The following is a 21563-nucleotide window of genomic DNA, read 5'->3' on the forward strand; positions in this document are numbered from 1 at the left end:
CGAGGTCATTAGGCAAACTTACCGGCCAAGGCACAAAAGAAGGAAAATTCTTACTCTCCCCATGCATGTACGTCTCAGCTGCTTTAATGTCACACTTTTCTTTGGCACGTGTTGGGAGAAAAGTTTGCCTGAGTAACCCGTGTACCTTCTGTTGTCAGACGTCACCATTGTGATACTCTGCTCTGTCCAATGTTGATAACCGTTGGCTGCATGTGTGTGTTCCCTCTGTGTGCTGCCCCGGCTCTGCTCAGATCGCTGGCTCAACAGACCCCAAGAGAACCCCCAATGACCACAGACTCCGATAAGGTACGAAGGCATGCGGCCAGGTTTATTGCCACACAAAACACAGTCTCTAGCTCCCCAGAGCAGATGTCTACAGTTCTACTAGTACATATCCCTGGCAATGGACCGGCTCAGTCAGTGGCAGGACTTACCCCTGCCCCCTAGGCCAGATAAAGCCAACCCCTCAGAGGTCCATTTTTATACACAGGTACAAACAAGTTATACATCACTCCTGACATATTGAGGTACAACCCCTCTAGGTAGTAAGGTGCCACCTCTCACCTTGTACATGTTGATTCAAACAAAACAACTGTATCCCTCATATTATCCTTTTGACCCTCTCTTTAGGGTGGGTCAGCCTGTTCCTCGCTATCTGTGTGGAATGTGCTTGTGCTGAAGGGTTCTGGTACCAACCTGGCACGTGTTTACATCGCTTGTGCAGTGTACCTTCTAGGTATGTGTGTGTTTGCAGCATCAGCCCTCTTCTTGCCAGATTCTGTGAGCTTAACTTTGTTTTATATCAGCAAAGTCTTGACCATTACTTTAGCTCAGGCCTTAGGCCTCATACCGAGCCTCTGATACAAGGACTTGTGTTTCAGGACCTTCCTCACCAGCTGGAGGAAACACACCAGCCCTGCCTTGGAGAACCAGTGTCATTACAGCTGCTTTGCCAAGACCCACAATCTCTCCCCTCAGATACAGGTTTCTCCTTAAATTAGGGACAGGCAAAGTTTGGAGTTGGAGGGTTGGTTTTGTTCTCAATAAAAAATGTGTTGATGGTGTTTTGGTTAAGCTCAGTGTTGATGGTGGTTTGGTTCAGCACAAGCTCATTAAGTTAGCTCCTCATAGGTGCTCCCTACAATTCTGCCTGTACACTCATGTGCCTAAGTGCCAGCGGCCAGAGTTCAGAGCACTAATAAACCCACGTGTGGTCAATGGACTGCACAGACACTCGGCACCTTGAATTAAAAACGGCGGGTGTAGTGCTCCTCGTGCTGGGCTGCTCCAAGGCCTGGCTTTGTCATCATGGGTTTCAGTAAGGCAGGGGTAGTCAAAAGGCGGACCATGGGCCAAATCCGGACCACCAGATGCTTTGGAACAGACCCTGAAATCTTATTTACTTATCATCATCGTTGGGCTTTTTAAATTATTTTTTTCTAGAGTCTGGACCTTGACTAATTCTTGACCAAGAAATGTGGACATTGAGAACAAATAATGGCCTGCCCCTGCCGTAAGCTATAACAGCCCCGCCCCCAGCATGGAGGGCAGGAGGAGTTCAGTCTCGCAGCTTTGGGAGCGGAATGTACTCAGCTGGGTGAGGGCTTACGCGAATGAATCTTCCCCTCCAGCCGATCGTATTAACAGGGTGTCCCCTATCCCTACAGGCTCCGTGTCCAACTGCCTGAGATGCACTTGTCTTCTCCTCTGCCCACCACTACATGCCACGTGTCTCTGCTTGTCTTGCCCTACTGACTGCAGAGCTCTAGGCCTGGGGAATCCCCCACAGACAGCAGCCCCCCCAGAGTGCCTTGGCGTTGTCACATGTGGCCTTTGTAGTTGACTGGCACCTTGATCAAACCCACTGACTAGAGGTACAGGAGGGATTTTCTGCTGGCAGCTCTCAGGCACCGTCTCTGCTCCGGCTCTCCGGCCGAGCTGTTCTGCAGGTCATGGGGAGAAAGAGCTTAGGACCCGTGCTGGCCGTCCCCACTGGGATCCTAGGCGGGCTGTCAGGAAGGGAAGTGGAAGAACCGGGATATCCTGCTGCCTGATTCACTGCCACGGTGCTGCTCCTTCTTCTGCAGCGGGTTCATGTGAGCCAGCGCCTCCTCAAGCATCTAGAGCAGACACGGGAACAAAGCGTTTCGGGTTATAGGCTGCTCAGTTTGGAGCCCCTGGGCAGGCCTGGGGAGTTGCACCACTGGGACCCCTGTGGCTGCTGACCAGTGAAGCCTGTTGGGCCAGCCTTACAGCGAAGGCCCTTTCCCTGCCCCAACAGGGAGATTCTGGGTTCAAATTAGCAGTTGGCAGATAAATGAGGGAGTCTCCACAGCCGGCAGCTAAGGCCGGGCTGGGTGCCTGAAGCCGGGAGAGGAGAACACGGCTCTAAGCAGGTTTCATTCAAGGATTCGATTGTGCCGAAGCTAGTGGGAACGTGTTGTGTGTGAAGGTAGGGAGCAGGCTCGAGAGCTCTGCTGAGATACTTCCGTGGTCCCCCTGTCTCTGCAGCATCGAAGCAGCTCCCAAGCACCAGCCCCTGCCCAGCAGGTCAGGGTCTGCCCCCACAGTGCAGCTGGAGACGCTGTAGCACAGCACGGCGAAGGACCTTGGGTGACGTCCCACAGGGTCTGTGGCACAGCTGGGCCTAGAACCCATCCCCCTTTGCAGGGGTGCTCGGGGCCACTGCCCCCCCCACCCCAGTGATGCGATCGCTCTGGCTCAGGCTGGAGGCGCTCAGGAGGCTCACTTCTTTGCGGGTAGCAAGCCGCTGTTTCCACTCGCTCAGCTCCAGAGTGTGTTCGTCGTCCAGCCCCTTCAGCTGCTTCTTCTCCTGTTCGACTAGCAGGCGGAGCTTCTCGGCCTGGGAGACATGCGAGGCGAGAGCAATTACACGCCATGAACTCGGGCAACAGGCAGTGACCAGGAATGGCCCTGCCAGGGTCTGGGATCGTGACGCAGATCAAATCCACGCCAGGCCCCGGGGCTCTTGGCACAGCCGCCAGGCCTGCAAATGCTGACACCTGCAAGGGCCAGTTGGACGGTCCCGCTTCAGAGGGGCTCTGCCCCACGCCAGCCATCTGGGCTGGCGGGGAGGGGGGAAGAGCCCCGCACACACACATGCACCCCCCGTGACTGGTGAAGGGGGACGGGAGCAGGATGGCGAGCTGCCCGGACGCTGCTCAAACTCACCTGCAACTGCTCCAGCTCACTCAGGTTCTCAGCCAGATGCTGCTGCAGGTCCTGCAGCTGCTCCTTGTGCTGCTGCTGCTGTAGCTGCACCTCTGCCTGCTGGCGCCCCTCCTCTTGCTGCAGGAACTGCGGGAAGCAGGTCGGCAACCTGCGTTACACTCAGCCGCAGCAAAGGGGAACCACTGCCTGAGTCCTGGGGCGAGCATGGGCCCTTCGTGGCAGCTTCTGTACCCCTCAGCACAGCCCTCGGTCCCCGGGAGCAATGGGGAGAGGTCAGCCTGATTGGCAGGACGGGCAGGCTAATGAGGGAGTCAGTAGGCTGGGGGGAGGAGGGGGGTGTCCTACGTGTGAGGTGGCAGAGTGGGCCCCAGCTAAGGAGAGACGGGGCCAAGCTGAGCTGGGGAGCAGGGCTGTGCCAGCCAGAGCCAGAGAGAACCACAGAAGCAGCCCAGGGAGCAAACCTGTGCTGGGAGCAGAGCTGCAGCACCCAAAGGGGCCAGAAAAAGCAGCCCAGCCCCAGGGGGCTGGAGGCAGAGCAGCAGCCGGGCTGGGGCGGGGGCTGGGGCTGGAGCAGTCCGGAGCCAGGTGCGGTGAGCAGCTGGGCAGAGCGCGGGGGACCCTGGGCAGTGGGCCCAGCACAGGGAGACGCCCCCAGCCCAGAGGCCCTGCAGGCCGGACGTGGAGGGGGATCGTAACCCCAACGGGGCGGGAGCGACACTGAGCAGAAGGGTCCTACCACCTAGAGCCTGAGGGCGTGTGGCCACCACCAGAGCAAGTGTCCGACCCACAGCATCCCTGCAGCACAGCCAGGGCCTGGGACGTGTGAGGAGCAGACTGAACTTCTCTGACATCCCAGAGACGCTGGTTGTGATGTCTCCAGGCCACAGAGCGGGGTGACGGGTTTTCCTTTCACCTTTCCCATTTTTCTTTATTTTTAAATTGGTTGCTGTTTAATAAATCGTATTTGCTTTGAACTGTCTGTAATGATCAGTGGGTCAGAGAAGTGTCCAGTGCAGAGAGAGCACCCTGGAGTGGGGACACTCTAGCCCCTGCCCTAAGTGACCATGACAATGTTAGGGGTTGAGCCCCGCAGGAACCCTGGGCCCAGCCTTGTCAGGGTTACGAGGACTCTGTCACCCAGGAGATGGAAGGGGAGGCCTCGAGGTCAGGCAGGGCTCTGGGTAAAGGGAGTGGGAGCGAGGACTCGGATCCTTTCACTAGCCCACTTCACTGGGGTTGTGTGTGAGCCAGGAAAGTTCCCCCCAATAGCGGGCCCATTCCCCCGCTTACACACAGCTGGGACATGGCTGCTGCTGGCCAGATGCTGCATCCCCTGCAGGATGCCCAAGGCCCGGCTGGCAGCCTCAGTGAGGCCATTCAGCGCAGAGCCGGGAGGGAAGTGGAGCTCCAGGAGCCTGCAGCCCTGGGACCCCTTGTCCTGGGGGGTTCAGCAGCAGGCCAGCTGCTGGTGACTCCATCCCATGGACTCTCTTGTCCTTCCCTCCTAGCAGAGGGGACATTCTCCAGCCACAGGGCTCACTCAGCTCTGGGCCGCGAGCTGTGCAGTGGCTCTGTCCCTGGGCCCACAGCCGAGACGGCGGCGTCCTCTCCCTGGCTCCCAGGCATCTCCCCAGTGCCCTGGTTACGTGGGCTCTGCACTGGCAGCAGCCTTTGGCCATGCTGGGGCCCTGCCGCCCTCTCTGGAGAAGGCACTTTGTGGGCGTGGGAACTGCTAGGGGTCAGTACCTGCTTGGTCCTGTCCTTCTGCTCAGCGCCCGTCACCTCCTGGATCTTCAGACTCTCCTTGAACATGGCTAGGCGGAGCTTGGCGTCCCCGCGCTGCGTTCTCAGCAGTTGAGTGTGCTGCTGTGCCTGCTGGTTCCTCAGCTCGTCCAGCAGGAGGAGGTGGAAGCGGCTCATCCGCTCGGTTTCCTAGTGGAGAGGCATGCACAGGCGTCAGGGTCCAGCCACCGGGATGGGACAGGCCCGGGTGCTTAGAAAGTGATCCACCGTTACCCCTTCCTCCTGCTCACCGCCTTCGCATGGCCCCAAGCAGGGGGCCCCAAGCAGGGGGTAGCAGAATTCTCCCCTCCCAGGCTGGCTCCTCCTCTGCCAGGCCTGGTTGGGGAGTGGCGGGCTGGAGCTGAGCTGAGAGGAGAGCTTGGCTGATGGGCTCCCGCTTGCCCCACTACAGGATCCTCTTTCATCCGTAGCCCAGAGCCCCAGACAGGAGCCCAGCCTGGGTTAGGACCGGAGCCATGGAGGAGGGGGAGGGCAGGGGCAGGGCAGCCGAGGGAGGAGGCTGTGTGGGGAGGGAGAGCACTGCTCTGGGGCTGAGCATGCTGCCCTCCCAGGGCTCCTGTGTCCCACTGGCCCAGGTGGCTCTAGTCCTTCCCTGTTGATGCCAACCACATCAGAATCCCTCTGGTCCAGCCTCCATTGGTTCCATGGCCGTGGGTGCCAACCACACAGCAGCCAGCCCTGCACTCACCTTCTCGTGCCGCTTGCTGAGCTGCTGCCGCTGGAGCGAGTACTGCTCCTTCGCCTGCTGCTTGAAGAGATGATACTTCTCCTGCAGGTGACCTTGCTCCATGCTCCACACCACGGCCTCCCGGGCTGGGGAGGGAAGAGAAATGCCCTCAGGTCCCTGGTCTCATCCCTTCTTTCGTCAGAGTCCCGCCTAGCCCCCATCCCCTACCGAGCCCTCAGCAGTCCCCTGGCTCTCCCTCAGCGGCCAGCATGTCTGGTGAGTTTTGCCCTGGGCAGTGAATAGCCACATAACTCCTAGGTGTAGCTGACTCCCCAGAGCCGTACAGCCCTGATGCGCCTTCTCCCTCTACACCAGCGTGAAAACGAGGGCCTTTAAATACGCTAGGACGGGGTGGGCAAACTTTTTGGCCCGAGGGCTACATTTGGGTGGGGATATTGTATACAGGGCCATGAATGTAGGGCTGGGGCAGGAGGTTGGGTGCGGGAGGGAGTGCAGGGTGTGGGGCAGTGTGCGGTGTGCAGGTGGGGGCTCAGGGCAGGGGATTGGGGTGCGGGGTGCAGGAGCGGTTCGACGTGCAGGCTCTGCTCGGTGCCGCTTACCTCGAGCAGCTCCGGGATGGCAGCAGCGCGCAGCGGGGCTAAAGCAGGCTCCCTGCCTGCCCTGGCCCCGCGCTGCTCCTAGAAGTGGCCAGCGTGTCCAGCAGTGGCTCCTGGGGGTGGGGAAGGCGGCTCCACCACGTGCTGCCCTCGCCTGCGGGTACCACTCCCATTGGCCGCAGTTCCCTGTTCCCGGCCAATGGGAGCTGCGGGGGCGGGCGGTGCCTGCAGGCGAGGGCAGTGCATGGAGCCCTCTTCTGCCCCCCTCCCCCTCCCGCTTCCCCAGGGGCTGCAGGGACATGATGCCAGCTGCTTCTGGGAGCGGCACAGGGCCAGGGCAGGCAGGTTGCTTGCCTTAGCCCCACTGCGCCACTGGGCTGGCAATCCCGCAGTCTGGATTGAAAGCCCTGACGGGCCGGATCATAGAATGGTAGAATCTCAGGGTTGGAAGGGACCTCAGGAGCTTAGGGATAATGGTAGGATGACAAATGGGAATGAGGATATGGAGGAGGATATTACCACATCCGAGGTAGAAGCCAAACTCGAACAGCTTAATGGGACAAAATCGGCGGGCCCAGATAATCTTCATCCAAAAATATTAAAGGAACTGGCATATGAAATTGCAAGCCCATTAGCAAGAATTCTTAATGAATCAGTAAACTCAGGGGTTGTACCGTATGACTGGAGAATTGCTAACATAGTTCCTATTTTTAAGAAAGGGAAAAAAGGTGATCCAAGTAATTATAGGCCTGTTAGTTTGACATCTGTAGTATGCAAGGTCTTGGAAAATTTTTTGAAAGAGAAAGTAGTTAAGGACATTGAGGTCAATGGTAATTGGGACAAAATACAACATGGTTTTACAAAAGGTAGATCGTGCCAAACCAACCTGATCTCCTTTGAGACGGTAACAGATTTTTTTAGACAGAGGAAACTCAGTGGATCTAATTTACCTCGATTTCAGTAAGGCATTTGATATTGTTCCACATGGGGAATTATAAGTTAAATTGGAACAGATGGGGATCAATATGAAAATTGAAAGGTGGATAAGGAACTGGTTAAAGGGGAGACTACAACGGGTCATACGGAAAGGTTAACTGTCAGATTGGAAGGAGGTTACTAGTGGAGTTCCTCAGGGATTGGTTTTGGGACCAGTCTTATTTAATCTTTTTATTACTGACCTTGGCACAAAAAGTGGGAATGTGCCAATAAAGTTTGCGGATGACACAAAGCTGGGAGGTATTGCCAATACAGAGAAGGACCGGGATACCATACAGGAAGATCTGGATGACCTTGTAAACTGGAGTAATAGTAATAGGATGAAATTTAATAGTGAAAAGTGCAAGGTCATACATTTAGGGATTAATAACAAGAATTTTGGTTATAAATTGGGGACACATCAGTTGGAAGTAACAGAGGAGGAGAAGAACCTTGGAGTATTGGTTGATCACAGGATGACTACGAGCTGCCAATGTGATATGGCTGTTAAAAAAGCTAATGCGGTTTTAGGATGCATCAGGCAAGGTATTTCCAGTAAAGATAAGGAAGTGTTAGTACCATTATACAAGGCACTGGTGAGACCTCATCTGGAATACTGTGTGCAGTTCTGGTCTCCCATGTTTAAGAAGGATGAAGTCAAACTGGAACAGGTACAGAGAAGGGCTACTAGGATGATCCGAGGAATGGAAAACCTGTCTTATGAAAGGAGACTCAAAGAGCTTGCTTGTTTAGCCTAACCAAAAGAAGGTTGAGGGGGGGATATGATTGCTCTTTATAACTATATCAGAGGGATAAATATCAGGGAGGGAGAGGAATTATTTAAGCTTAGTACCAATGTGGACACAAAAACAAATGGATATAAACTGGACAGTAGGAAGTTTAGACTTGAAATTGGACAAAGGTTTCTAACCATTAGAGGAGTCAAGTATCAGAGGGGTAGCCGTGTTAGTCTGGTTCTGTAAAAGCAGCAAAGAATCCTGTGGCACCTTATAGACTAACAGACGTTTTGCAGCAAGACTTGCATCCGAAGAAGTGGGTATTCACCCACGAAAGCTCATGCTGCAAAACGTCTGTTAGTCTATAAGGTGCCACAGGATTCTTTGCTGCCATTAGAGGAGTGAAGTTCTGGAACAGCCATCCAAGGGGAGTAGTGGGGGCAAAAGACATATCTGGCTTCAAGACTAAGCTTGATAAGTTTATGGAGGGGATGGTATGATGGGATAGCCTAATTTTGGCAATTAATTGATCTTTGATTATCAGCAGGTAAGTATGCCCAGTGGTCTATGATGGGATGTTAGATGGGATGGGATCCGAGTTACTACAGAGAATTCTTTCCTGGGTGCTGGCTGGTGAGTCTTGCCCACATGCTCAGGGTTTAAATGATCGCCATATTTGGGGTCGGGAAGGAATTTTCCTCCAGGGAAGATTGGCAGAGGCCCTGGAGGTTTTTCGCCTTCCTCTGCAGCATGGGGCATGGGTCACTTGCTGGAGGATTCTCTGCATCTTGAGGTCTTTAAACCACGATTTGAGGACTTCAATAACTCAGACATAGGTTAGGGGTTTGTTATAGAAGTGGATGGGTGAGATTCTGTGGCCTGCGTTGTGCAGGAGGTCAGACTAGATGATCATAATGGTCCCTTCTGACCTTAAGTCTATGAATCTATAAACCCCCTGCTCAAAGCAGGAGCAATCCCCAACTAAATCATCAACTTTGCTCAGCCCTACACAAGGGACAGATGAAGGAAAGTGCAAGTCCTCCTCTTAGTGGGCAAGGAGAGCTAATCAGTGAGGACAGCAAGGAAGCTGAGGTGTGTAATGCTTGTTTTGCTTCAGGCTTCAGTAAAAAGGTGAAGGGTGACCAGCTACTCAATAATATTAATTACTAACAACCAGGGGGAAGGAATTCAAACCAAAATAGGGAAAGAACAGATTAAAAAATAGTTTGATCAATTAGATGTACTCAAGTGCGCAGGGCCTGATGAAATTTATCCTGGGATTCTTAAGGAACTAGCTGAAGCAACCTCGGAACCACTAGTAACACTCTTCAAGAATGCATGGCGGACGGGGTGAGTAGGGTGACCAGACAGCAAGTGTGAAAAATCAGGACGGGGGTGGGGGGGTAATAGGAACCTATATAAGAAAAAGACCCAAAAATTGGGATTGTCCCTATAAAATCGGGACATCTGGTCACCCTACGGGCGAGGTCCCAGAAGACTGGAGAGAAGCAAACACCGGAAAGGGGAACAAAAAGGCCCCAAGGAATTATAGACCACTCAGCCTAAATTTGAGACCTGGAAAGATACTGGAACAAATTATGAAATAATCTGTAAGCACCTGGAGGATAACATGGTTCTACGGAGGGCATGGTGTGCTTGCTGCTTGATTGAAATATAACACCTGGTCCATTTGTTTGGGGTGGGCTGAACCTAGTGGCCTGCTAGGCAAAGCTGAGAGCTTCTTAACGAGGCTGTGATCCCTCAGCCCTTTAGCACCCATCAACCCTTAACCAGGGGGCGGGGCTATTCAGAAAGACCAGGGCTTTAAAAAACCCTTCGTAAGTGACCAGAGGAGCTAGTGACCAGGAGCGGCTTACAGGGGAGTTTTGGGAGTTCTCCAGGTGAAGGAGGAGCGATTACGGGACCCTTGGGGTAAGTTTGTTGTCTGTAGTGTGTGTGTTTGTGTCTATGGTGTGTTTGCTTTAGAGGGGGATTGTGATAAAAACAAAACATCAATGAAGGAACAAGCTGCAGGAGTATAAAGATAATGCAGGCAGACATCCAGCGACAGAGTGGGGGCTACCCAGTTTATTGCACCCAATGCAGCAAGTATGATTACCTGCCCTATGGGCAGGTGGCATTTGTGTGCGTTTGGTGCGAGGAGCTCCTGGCCCTCACAGACCGTGTACGGGCTTTGGAGACCAGAGTGGCTGAACTGGAGGAGCTAAGGGAGACGGAGAGATACACAGATGAGACTTTCTGGGACTCAGTAGAACGGCCCCATCCCTGGTCAGTCAGCCTCTGTGCTGTTGAGGAGGATGAAAGTCTCAGGGAAGGAGAACTGGAGCAGAGGGAAACGATCCCATAGTTGGGACCCTCCTTCCAGATGATGTTAGGGTATCCTCTCGCACTGAGGATACCTCTTCAGCGGAGGGAACTCCAGTCATTAGAAAAAGGCAGGTGTTAGTAATGGGGGATTCGATCTTTAGAAACACAGATAGCTGGGTTTGCGATGACCAAGAGAACTGCATGGTGACTTGCCTGCCTGGTGCGAAGGTTGCAGATCTCTTGAGACATCTAGACAGACTTATGTGTAGTGCTGGGGAGGAGCCAGTGGTCGTGGTACATGTAGGTACCAGTGACATAGGGAAAGGTAAGAGAGAGGTTCTAGAGGCCCAGTTTAGGCTGCTAGGTAAGAGATTGACATCCAGGACCTCCATGGCTGCATTCTCCGAGATGCTCCCTGTTCCATGCCAGTTAGACAGGCAGAACTGCGGGGTCTCAATGTGTAGATGAGACAATGGTGTAGGGAGGAGGGGTTTAGATTTATTAGGAACTGGGGAAACTTTTGGGAAAGGGGGAGCCTATACAGGAAGGATGGGCTCCACCTAAACCAAAATGGAACCAGATTGCTGGCACTTAACATTAAAAAGGTCGTAGACCAGTTTTTAAACTAAGGGCTGGGGGAAAGCTGACAGGTGCAGAGGAGCACGTGGTTTGGACAGAGACACCCCTTAGGGGAGGATCTCTTAATGGAGATTCTCTATGTCCTAGTAAGGAGGAGAGGATGGAAGATGATGAAATACAGGTAGGATCTGATGAGAAACAGTCAAATGAAAAAAGTCCCATTCAATTAGATCATGTAATGGCAGACAGCTAAAAAGTGTCAAGTTTTTAAAGTGCTTATATACAAATGCTACAAGTCTAAATAATAAGATGGGTGAACTAGAGTGCCTCGTATTAAATGATGATATTGATGCAATAGGCATCACAGAAACTTGGTGGAATGAGGATACTCAATGGGACACAGTAATACCAGGGTACAAAATATATCGGAAGGACAGAACAGGTTGTGCTGGTGGGGATGGGGCACTATATGTGACAGAAAGTGTAGAATCAAATGAAGTAAAAAATCTTAAATGAACCAAACTTTACCATAGAATCTCTATGGATAGTAAGTCCATGCTTGAATAAGCAGAATATAGCAGTAGGGATATATTACCGACCAGGATGGTGATAGTGACTGTGAAATGCTCAGGGAGATTAGAGAGGCTATAAAAATAAAAAATTGAATAATAATGGGGGATTTCAACTATCCCCATATTGACTGGGTACATGTCACCTCAGGACGGGATGCAGAGATAAAGTTTCTTGACACCTTAAATAACTGCTTCTTGGATTGGCTAGTCCTGGAAACCACAAGCAGAGAGGCAATTCTTGATTTAGTCCTAAGTGGTCACAGGATCTGGTCCAAGAGATAAATATAGCTAAACTGCTTGGTAATAGTGGCCATAATATAATTAAATTTAACATCCCTGTGGCGGGGAAAACACCACAGCAGCCCCACACTGTAGCATTTAATTTCAGAAAGGGGGACTACACAAAAATGAGGAAGTTAGTGAAACAGAAATTAAAAGGTACAGCACCAAAAGTAAAATCTCTGCAAGCTGCATGGAAACTTTTTAAAGACACCATAATAGAGGCTCAACTTAAATGTATGCCCCAAATTAAAAAACATAGTAAGAGAACCAAAAAAAGTGCCACAATGGCTAAACAACAAAGTAAAAGAAGCAGTGAGAGGCAAAAAGGCATCCTTTAAAAAGTGAAAGTTAAATCCTCGTGAGGAAAATAGAAAGGAGCATAAACTCTGTCAAATTAAGTGTAAAAATATAATTGGGAAGGCCAAAAAAGAATTTGAAGAACAGCTAGCCAAAGACTCAAAAAATAATAGCAAACATTTAAAATGTACATCAGAAGCTGGAAGCCTGCTAAACAACCAGTGGGGCCACTGGACGATCGAGATGCTAAAGGAGCACTCAAGGACAAAAAGGCCGTCGCAGAGAAACTAAATGAATTCTTTGCATTGGTCTTCATGGTTGAGGATGTGAGGGTGGTTCCCAAACCTGAGCCATTCTTTTTAGTTGACAAATCTGAGGAACTGTCTCTGATTGAGGTGTCATTAGAGGAGGTTTTGGAACAAATTGATAAACTAAACAGTAATAAGTCACCAGGACCAGATGGTATTCACTCGAGTTCTGAAGGAACTCAAATGGGAAATTGCAGAACTAATAACTATAGTCTGTAACCTATCATTTAAATCAGATTTTGTACTAAATGACTGGAGAATAGCTAATGTGATGCCAATTTTTAAAAAGGGCTCCAGAGGTGACCCCGGAAATTACAGGGCCGGTAAGCCTGATTTCAGTACCGGGCAAACTGGTTGAAACGATAGTGAAGAACAAAATTGTCAGACACATAGTTGAACATAATTTGTTGGGGAAGAGTCAACATGATTTTAGTAAAGCGAAATCATGCTTCACCAGTCTACTAGAATTCTTTGAGGGGGTCAACAAGCATGTGGACAAGGGGGATCCAGTGGATATAGTGTACTTAGATTTTCAGAAAGCCTTTGACAAGGTCCCTCACCAAAGGCTCTTACACAAAGTGAGCTGTCATGGATAAGAGAGAAGGTCCTCTCATGGATTGGTAACTGGTTAAAAGATAGGGAAAAAAGGGTAGGAATAAATGGTCAGTTTTCAGAATGGAGAGAGGTAAATAGTGGTGTCCCCCAGGGGTCTGTACAGGGACCAGTCCTATTCAACATACTCATAAATGATCTGGAAAAAGGGGTAAACAGTGAGATGGCAAAATTTGCAAATGATACAAAACTACTCAAGATAGTTGAATCCCAGGTAGACTGCGAAGAGCTACAAAAGGATCTTGCAAAATTGGGTGATTGGGTAACAAAATGGCAGTTGAAATTCAATGTAGATAAATGCAAAGTGATGCACATTGGAAAACATAAACCCAACTATACATATAAAATGATGGGGTCTAAATTAGCTGTTAAACTCAAGAAAGATCTTGGAGTCGTGGATAGTTCTCTGAAAATATCCACTCAATGTGCAGTGGCAGTCGAAAAAGCAAACCGAATGTTGGGAATCTTTAAGAAAGGGATAGATAATAAAATAGAAAATATTATATTGCCTCTATATAAATCCATGGTACACCCACATCTGGAATACTGTGTGCAGATGTGGTCACCCCATCTCAAAAAAATATATATTGGAATTGGAAAAGGTTCAGAAAAGGGCAACAAAAATGATTAGGGGTATGGAACGGCTTCCATAGGAGAGATTAATAATACTGGGACTTTTCATCTTGGAAAAGAGATGACTGGGGGGATATGATTGAGGCCTATAAAATCATAACTGATATGGAGAAAGTAAATCAGGAAGTATTATTTACTCCTTCTCATAACACAAGAACTATGGGTGACCAAATGAAATTAATAGGCAGCAGGTTTAAAACAAACAGAAGGAAGTATTTTTCCACACAACACAACCAGTGGTACTATTTGCCAGAGGATGTTGTAAAGCCCAAAACTATAACAGGGTTCAAAAAAGAACTAGATAAGTTCATGGAGGATAGGTCCATCAATGGCTATTAGCCAGGATGGGCAGGGATGGTGTCCCTAGCCTCTGTTTGCCAGAAGCTGGGAATGAGTGAGAGGGGATGGATCACTTGATGATTCCTTGTTCTGTTTATCCCCTCTGGTGCACCTGGCATTGTCTGCTATTGGAAGACAGGATACTGGGCTAGATGGACCTTTGGTCTGCCCCAGTGTGGCTGCTCTTATGTATCTAGTGGGGTCCTGCAGGAGTCAGTCCTGGGTCCGGCGCTATTCAATATCTTCATTAATGACTTGGCTAATGGAGAGGAGAGTACGTTTATAAAAATTGCAGATGACACCAAGTGGGGAGGGGTTGCTGGCACTTTGGAGGACAGGATTAGAATTCAAAATTACCTTTGACAAATTGGAGAATTGGTCTGAAATCAACAAGATGAAATTCAATACAGTCAAGGGCAAAATACACGTAGGAAGGAAAAATCAAATGCACAACTACAAAGTGGGCACTAACTGGCTAGGCCGTCATAGTTGAAAAGGATCTTGCGGGGTTGTCATGGATCACAAACCCAACAACAGCGTGATGTAGCTGTGAAAAAGGCTACTGTCATTCTGGGGTGTATTAACAGGAGCATCATATGTAAGACATGGGAGGTAATTGTCCCGCTCTGCTTGCCATTGGTGAGGCCTCAGCTGGAGTACTGTATACAATTTTGGGTGCTACACTTTAGGAATAACGTGGGAAGAGGTGCGGGCTGCAGGGACATGCTGGCCGCCTTTTCCCGCAGCTCCCATTGGCTGGGAATGGCGAATTTCAGCCACTGGGAGCTGCGGGCGGCCATGCCCGCGGATAGTCAATGTAAACAAAATGTCTCGCGGCCGGCCAGCGGATTACCCTGATGGGCCGCATGCCAAAGGTTGCCAACTCCTGGTCTAGGTTTACTTGGTCCTGCCCCGACACAAGTCCTGCCAAGTCACAACTCCTGCCTGGACTTGATGACTTCCCAAGGTCCCTTCCAGCCAGACATCTCTCTGCATCTCAGCCCTTATCCCTCCCAGAGCTCAGCTCTACCTCTCCTGAGGCTGTGGATCTTGCTGACGCACTCCCACTCAATAGAGGTCACTTTCTTCTTGTGCTCCTGGACGACTTTCTGCAAGGCCAGGTTTAGCTCCTCCTGCTGCTGCTGCAGAAATCTCTGCTCCTGCCAGAGGGAAACATATGGGTCTGGCCCCAGAGCAGCCAAATTCTCAAAACTAGCGCAGCCCATTAGCTCATCAACTGGCTAGTGCAGATTCCCCAGCTCAGTTGCTGTGGGGAGCTGGTGTCATGTGCCAACTCCATCATCTGGGACCTGTCATGGTCAGTGGCCGTGCATCTAGGCTGCCCTACCCCCGTTTGTCAGCCTGCTTATCTCGAGTGCCTGTGGGTCAGTACCCATGGGGCTAGTGGGGCCATTCCTGCTCATCTGCTCTGACCATCTGCGTCAGCAGGGCAAGGAATTTCACACAGCAATTCCTGCAGCAAGCTCACGGAGGGATGGTGTTCCACACGCTCCTTGCTAGCTGGCATCTAGATGTGGACATTGACTAAACGTTGAGCAAAGCCTGTTTGGCAGGAGGCCAGCTCAGGTTTGCTGTTACAGTGTCTATGCAATGGAGCTCATTCCCTGAGGCTTGGGCTTTTCCATGGGCCCAAAGGAGCTGCAATACCCCCACTCCTGCCCTATGGAAAATCCCAGCTTTGCAGCTAAACTAGAACAGCGCATGGATCAGCACAGACTGAGGCTGGGATCTCTGCCCTCTGGGCTCCAGTCATCATAAATCCTGCTTTCATGCCGAAACAGCAATACAAGGACCATCATGGGACCCAGAGGTACCCACAGCATGAAAATAACCCCAGCAATAGGCATAGGGAAAACTTGCCGCCTGAGCTTAGATGTCATAGGCTCAGTGACCAGGATTTTTATAGTCTGGGAAAGGGATCCGTGGATCCTAGTGGCTAAGCGAGGGATCCTTAGATCCAGCTACATGGAAGGGGATGCACAGATGTGATTGGCAAGTAAGAAGGATGCTTAGAATATGAGCAGCAGGATTCTTGAATGTCATTGCTTCAGAAAAAAGACCCGTAGTTCCCATTGGATCGGGGGGAGGGGAAGGGGAAGGGGATGGGAGAAAAATCTCTAGATCCCATTGGCTCGTTAGAATTTATTTAATTAAAATATTAAAGAGGTCTCTATCTGTCTCCAAATCAGATTCTGGGGGGGTCTGTCGCTTACCCCTAGATCCCCTTGGCTCAGGGGACAAGGATCCTGAGGTCCCATTGGCTTGGAGGAGGGGGAGGATTCCTAGTTCCCATTGGCTCAGGGGAGGAGGAGGATCCCTAGTTCCCACTGGCTCAGGGGAGCGGGGAGGATCCCTAGTTCCCATTGGCTTGGGGGAGGGGAGGGAAGGATCCCTAGTTCCCATTGGCTCGGGGGAGGGGAGATCAAGATCCCACTGGCATGGGGGCAGTAGGTTCTGTGGTCTGGGTCTCCGCGCGTTGGGTACCTCTCTCCTGTTGCCCCTGAAGGCCGACAGCTTCTTGCCATAGTCCTTCTCCTGCAGGGCTTTCAGCCGCTTGGCCTCATCACGTAGCCTGGTGGTGAACTCGTGCTCCTGGCGCTCCCGAGCCTGCCGATGGTGCCGCTCCAGGATCTCCACCTCATGGTCATAATACTGCTTCTTACTCTGTGCGTGTGCAGAGCAGGGAGCTTACATGCGTTTTCCTCCCACTCACCGAATCAAATAATATTGGGCAACATAGAGGGGCTAAGCCCCAGACAGCGTCGGCCTCTCTGAACTGCAGGGATTGCAGTTCCTAGGCAAGCACCTGGCTCCACACCTCTGGGCTCCTGCCGCACTGGGTGTCCCTCGAGGGGCTGGGAAGTGCAGCCACACAACGCTGGGGACACGAGCCGGTGCACGTCTCCAGCGGGATGGCGAGCTCTGTGCAGAGCACAGGTCCCTGCACCAGGAGCTCGGGAAGGGCGGATGTGGGCAGAGCCCACTGAAAATGATGATTTATTTGTCTCACCATAGTGTGCCTAGGAGCCCCAGTCCTGGCTGCTTACAGCCACAGAACACGGGACGTGACCTAGGACGTGTCTAGAGATGTTGATAGCATGTGAACAAACAACAGATAGCACCAGCCACAGCTCACATTCTCAGACGTGGCCACTGATTTGTGTGCCCAGCCTGGGACACTGCTGGGATCCTGATCTGCAGGTGGGCTGAGTGCCTGCAGTGCCAAAGGACTTCAGTGACCCTCAGCCCTTCTGGAAATCAGACTCAGGGCATCTCAAGCCAGACACCGAGAAATGAAGGCCCCTCCAACCCCAGGCGGCTTTGAAAGCTGGGGCCCAGGCCTCAGGCAGCTGTCACAAAGCACATCTCGGGTGATCATATGTCCTGTTTTGGCCGGGACAGTCCCTTTTTTAAGCCCTGTGCTGGCCAGCCTGACGTTTGTGACAAAAGGGGGCATTTGTCCCATTTGCTCTTGCCAACTAGATCAAACAGGACAGATACCCACCTTTGTCACAAAAGTGGGGTGCGGAGGAATGTGCGGGGCGGGGGAAGGGTGATGCCAGCTCCGCGCGGGGTGGAGGCAGAGTTCGGGTGCGGGACAAGCAGGGCTTGAGCGAGCAGTGCGGGGAAGGGGGGCAGTGCTCGGGCCAGCCCCCCGCAGGGAGGGGGACTCAGGCGAGCAGCGCCATCAGCCCCGCATGGGGAGGGAGGCTTGGGTGATGGCTCAGGCTAGCCCTGCACCAGGGGGAGGGGACCTTCGGCTAGCCCCATGCGCTGTCCTGTTTTCCCTTTGGGAAAATATGGTCACCTTAAGCATGTCCCATGTGGGATCCGGAGCGGTGCTGGATTGGGAGCTGGGAATAGGAGGGATTGAGACCTGTGATGATTTTCAGTTCCCCAAGCTCTGAAAGGCATACGACTACGCCATGGAGATGAGAGCAGTTGCACCCTGCCCCAGGGGTTGTGGGCCTGCCCGGCCTGGCAGTGCCGCTCGCAGGGCCCGGCTGACAGCCGCTAAGGTGGTTACCGTCATTTCCTGCTCAATGTGGCGGAACATCTGCTCCCTCTGCTGATGGAGCTTCTGCTCCAGCTGGCTCTGGGCTCGCTGCTCTTCCTTCTGGAGAAGGCGGAGTTCATGCAGCTCCTGGCGCCTGGCGACAGGGAGACAGACCCACAGACGTAATGGTGGGGAGATGCATTGGCAAGCAACAAGCAACCTCCTGAAACGTCAGACATTTTCAGAACCAAACTCGACCCCGAACGGTTTTTATTTGTCTCCTCAGGTGAGACTGGCCCAGCTCTGGCTCTAGCCACACCGACAATTTCACAGGGAAGCCTGCTCTTGAGTTTTACCACAAGTTTGCAAACTCCACTGACATCAATGAAGTGGCGCCACTAGAGAATCTAGCCCTGTGCAGATACAGAAGTCCCCTGTGTTTGGAGGGTTTCCTGCCTCTTCCCACTGGAGCTGCAGACTGTAAGGGTGGCTGTCACCCTGATTGTAAATATGGCTATAGAAAAAGGTGTGAAACCTTTAGGCCAAATTCATTCCTGGAGTAACACCAGTGTCCTCAGTAACTGGGATGCAATAACTGCAAACATGCATGGGGATTAGAAATGATCCCCCACACACTCTCCTTTACTTATGATGAGCTACTGCCCACAACAACGTCCAACATTTGTACAGAGACGTCCCTCCCAGACTCCAGTGCACACTGTCCGCAGACGTCCTTGCCAGACCCCAGCGCACGCTGTCTGCAGACGTCCCTCCCAGACTCCAGCGGTGCACGCTGTCTGCAGACGTCCCTCCCAGACTCCAGCGCATGCTGTCCGCAGACGTCCCTCTCAGATCCAACACGCAGTCTGCAGACGTCCCTCCCAGACCCCAGTGCACGCTGTCTGCAGACGTCCCTCCCAGACTCCAGCACACGCTGTCTGCAGACGTCCCTCTCAGACCCAACACGCAGTCTGCAGACGTCCCTCCCAGACCCCAGTGCACGCTGTCTGCAGACGTCCCTCCCAGACTCCAGCGCACGCTGTCTGCAGACGTCCCTCCCAGACTCCAGCGCACGCTGTCTGCAGACGTCCCTCCCAGACCCAACGCTCAGTCTGCAGACAGCCCTCCCACACCCCAGCGCACACTGTCGCCAGATGGGGGCGCTTTAAAACAGAAGGTGACTTGCTCAGTCAGTCAGTGGCAGAGCTGTGAGCAGAATCTCACCCTCCCCTCTCATAATCTAACCCCCGTGCTTCTCACCCTGCCCAGGTGATGTTCCCTTTTCTGCATCATGACTTGCTCTTCCCATCTCCTATTTAACAATAAGGGAAGGGCAGGATGCTCTCAGCCCCCACCCTAAGAGCCCCTGCCGTCATCATTCGACTATATCCCTTCCCAGTCGGCCAAGTGCCCCTTACCGAGCCGAGCGCATCTTCTCGCCCTTTGTATCCACCTCGCCGATGGTCTTTGAGGTTGTCACGCTGACCTCCTTCCCATCCACAACAAACTTCCTGGTTTTCTTCACTGTTCTTCTTAGGGAGACACCCTCCTGAGACCAGAAACAGAGGGTTATATTCACAACAAGCCTAGAATCCACTCATTCAAAGAGACAAACTCAACAAAACAGCTGATGTGGAGGCAGCTTGAACCTCCACCACATAATTCCACTTGCTTATGTATCACTCAGACCAGGGAGATGCTCTGTTCTTACTCAGGGGAGCTCCCAGAGAAGCCAAATCACAACCTGAGCAAGGACTGAGTAAAAACTCAGATTCACAGACTTTAAGGCCAGAAGGGGCCATCGTGATCATCTAGTCTAGTCTGACCTCCTGCACATCACAGGCCACAGAACTTCGCCCGCCCATCCCTGTAATAGATCCCTCACCTCTGGCTGAGTTACTGACGTCCTCAAATCACACTTTACAGGCTTCAAGGTATAGAGAATCCACCATTTACACCAGTTTAAACCTGCATGTGACCCGTGCTCCTCGCTGCAGAGGAAAGCAGGGTCACATGCAGGGTTTAAACTAGTGTAAAAAAACTGCAGGGTCTCTGCCAATCTGACTCGAAGGAAAATTCCTTCCCGACCCCAAATATTGCGACCAGTTAGACCCTGAACATGTGGGAAAAATCAATCCAGCAGATACCTGGAAAATAATTCTCCGTAGTAACTTGGAACCTCCTCATCTAGTGTCCCATCTCCAGCCTTTGGAGATATTTGCTGCTAAAAGTTGCAGATTGGCTACAAGCCATTGTAGGCAGTAACACCATCCCATCCCCTCCATATGCTTATCAAGCTCAGTCTTGAAGCCAGTTAGGTTTTTTGCCCCCACTGCTCCCCAGAACTGCTGTTCCAGAACTTCACTCCTCTGATGGCTAGAAACCTTCATCTAATTTCAAGCCTAAACTTGTTGATGGCCAGTTTATAGCCATTTGTTCTTGTGCCAACATTGCCCTTAACTTAAATAACGCCTCTCCCACACTGGTATTTATCCCTCAGCTGTATTTATGGAGAGCAGTCATATCTCCCCTCAGCCTACATTTGGTTATGCTGAACAAGCCAAGCTCTTTCAGTCTCCTTTCATAAGACAGGTTTTCCGTTCCTCGGATCATCCTAGTAGCCCTTCTCTGTACCTGTTCCAGTTTGAATTCATCCTTCTTAAACATGGGAACCCAGAACTGCACACAGTATTCCAGATGCTAGGTCCAACTCTGCTTGGCTCTTGGCAGTTCTCATTCTATCCCTACACTTTCTGACCTCTGAGCGGTAGCTTTCCTTGCAGATCCATCCCTTCTTCCATTCCTTGTAGGTTCTATGCTTTGTCTTAATTGTCCATTTGAGATACTTTCAGCCAACTTGGTCTGTAACCCTTCGCTGTGAATTGTTTCTCCTTGCTTGGGATGCAAGCTTCAGAGAACTTCTGCAACTTGGACTTAAAGTAATTCCAAGCCTCCTCGACATTCAGATCCTTGAGTTCTTCAGTCCAGCCTGCTTCTCTAACTAATTCCCTTCATGTTTTCAAATTTTCCCTTTGGAAATCAAGGCCCCTCGTTGCAGATCGATTTGTGTTTATCCTTCCATTTAGTTTAAATTGAATAAGCTCATGATCACTCTAACCAAGGTTGTCCCCTACAAACAACTCTTCAGTGAGGTCCTCCTCACTACTCACCAATATCAAGTTTAAAATGGCATCTCCTCTCATAGGTTCGGTGATTATTGAGTGAAGAATCTGTCAGCTGTCACATCCAGGAAAACCTAGGCCCTACTGTTATTAGCAGCACTTCTCCTCCAATCTATATCTGGGAAGTTAAAGTCTCCCATAATCACACAATTCCCAGTAGTATGTATTTCATTAAAAATAAAAGATTTCTATCCATATCTAGATCAGATCCTGGGGATCTGTAGCACACCTCAAGCATTATCCCAGTGGAGCCTCTGGTACCGCTCTTCCCCAAAGTGTTTTTACCTAAACAGATTCTGGTTAATCCATTTAATCACTTCTAATTTCTTTACAGTCTACCTTGTCATTAATATACAGTGCTACTCCACCGCCTCTATCTTTATTTCTGTCTTTCCTGAATAGCAGGTACCCTTCAATACCTG

At 51.3% G+C, this 21563-nt stretch overlaps 1 protein-coding gene across 1 annotated transcript in view; it reads right to left on the reverse strand.

The window, feature by feature from the left end:
• Nucleotides 1-312: 312 nt before the first annotated feature.
• Nucleotides 313-21563, reverse strand: part of LOC123362588 (serine/threonine-protein kinase 10-like) — a 53905-nt gene continuing 32654 nt past the window's right edge. Inside the window, exons 10-18 of the mRNA XM_045002979.1 lie at nucleotides 19378-19508; nucleotides 17990-18113; nucleotides 16447-16626; nucleotides 14972-15101; nucleotides 5684-5808; nucleotides 4939-5124; nucleotides 3193-3318; nucleotides 2750-2863; nucleotides 313-2120 (exon numbers count right to left, since the gene is read on the reverse strand). Coding sequence (XP_044858914.1) covers nucleotides 2013-2120; nucleotides 2750-2863; nucleotides 3193-3318; nucleotides 4939-5124; nucleotides 5684-5808; nucleotides 14972-15101; nucleotides 16447-16626; nucleotides 17990-18113; nucleotides 19378-19508 — 1224 coding nt within the window. The 3' untranslated portion in view covers nucleotides 313-2012. The remainder of the gene's footprint in view (nucleotides 2121-2749; nucleotides 2864-3192; nucleotides 3319-4938; nucleotides 5125-5683; nucleotides 5809-14971; nucleotides 15102-16446; nucleotides 16627-17989; nucleotides 18114-19377; nucleotides 19509-21563) is intronic.

The sequence above is a fragment of the Mauremys mutica genome, chromosome 2 (assembly GCF_020497125.1).
Source record: "Mauremys mutica isolate MM-2020 ecotype Southern chromosome 2, ASM2049712v1, whole genome shotgun sequence".
NCBI lineage: Eukaryota > Metazoa > Chordata > Testudines > Geoemydidae > Mauremys > Mauremys mutica.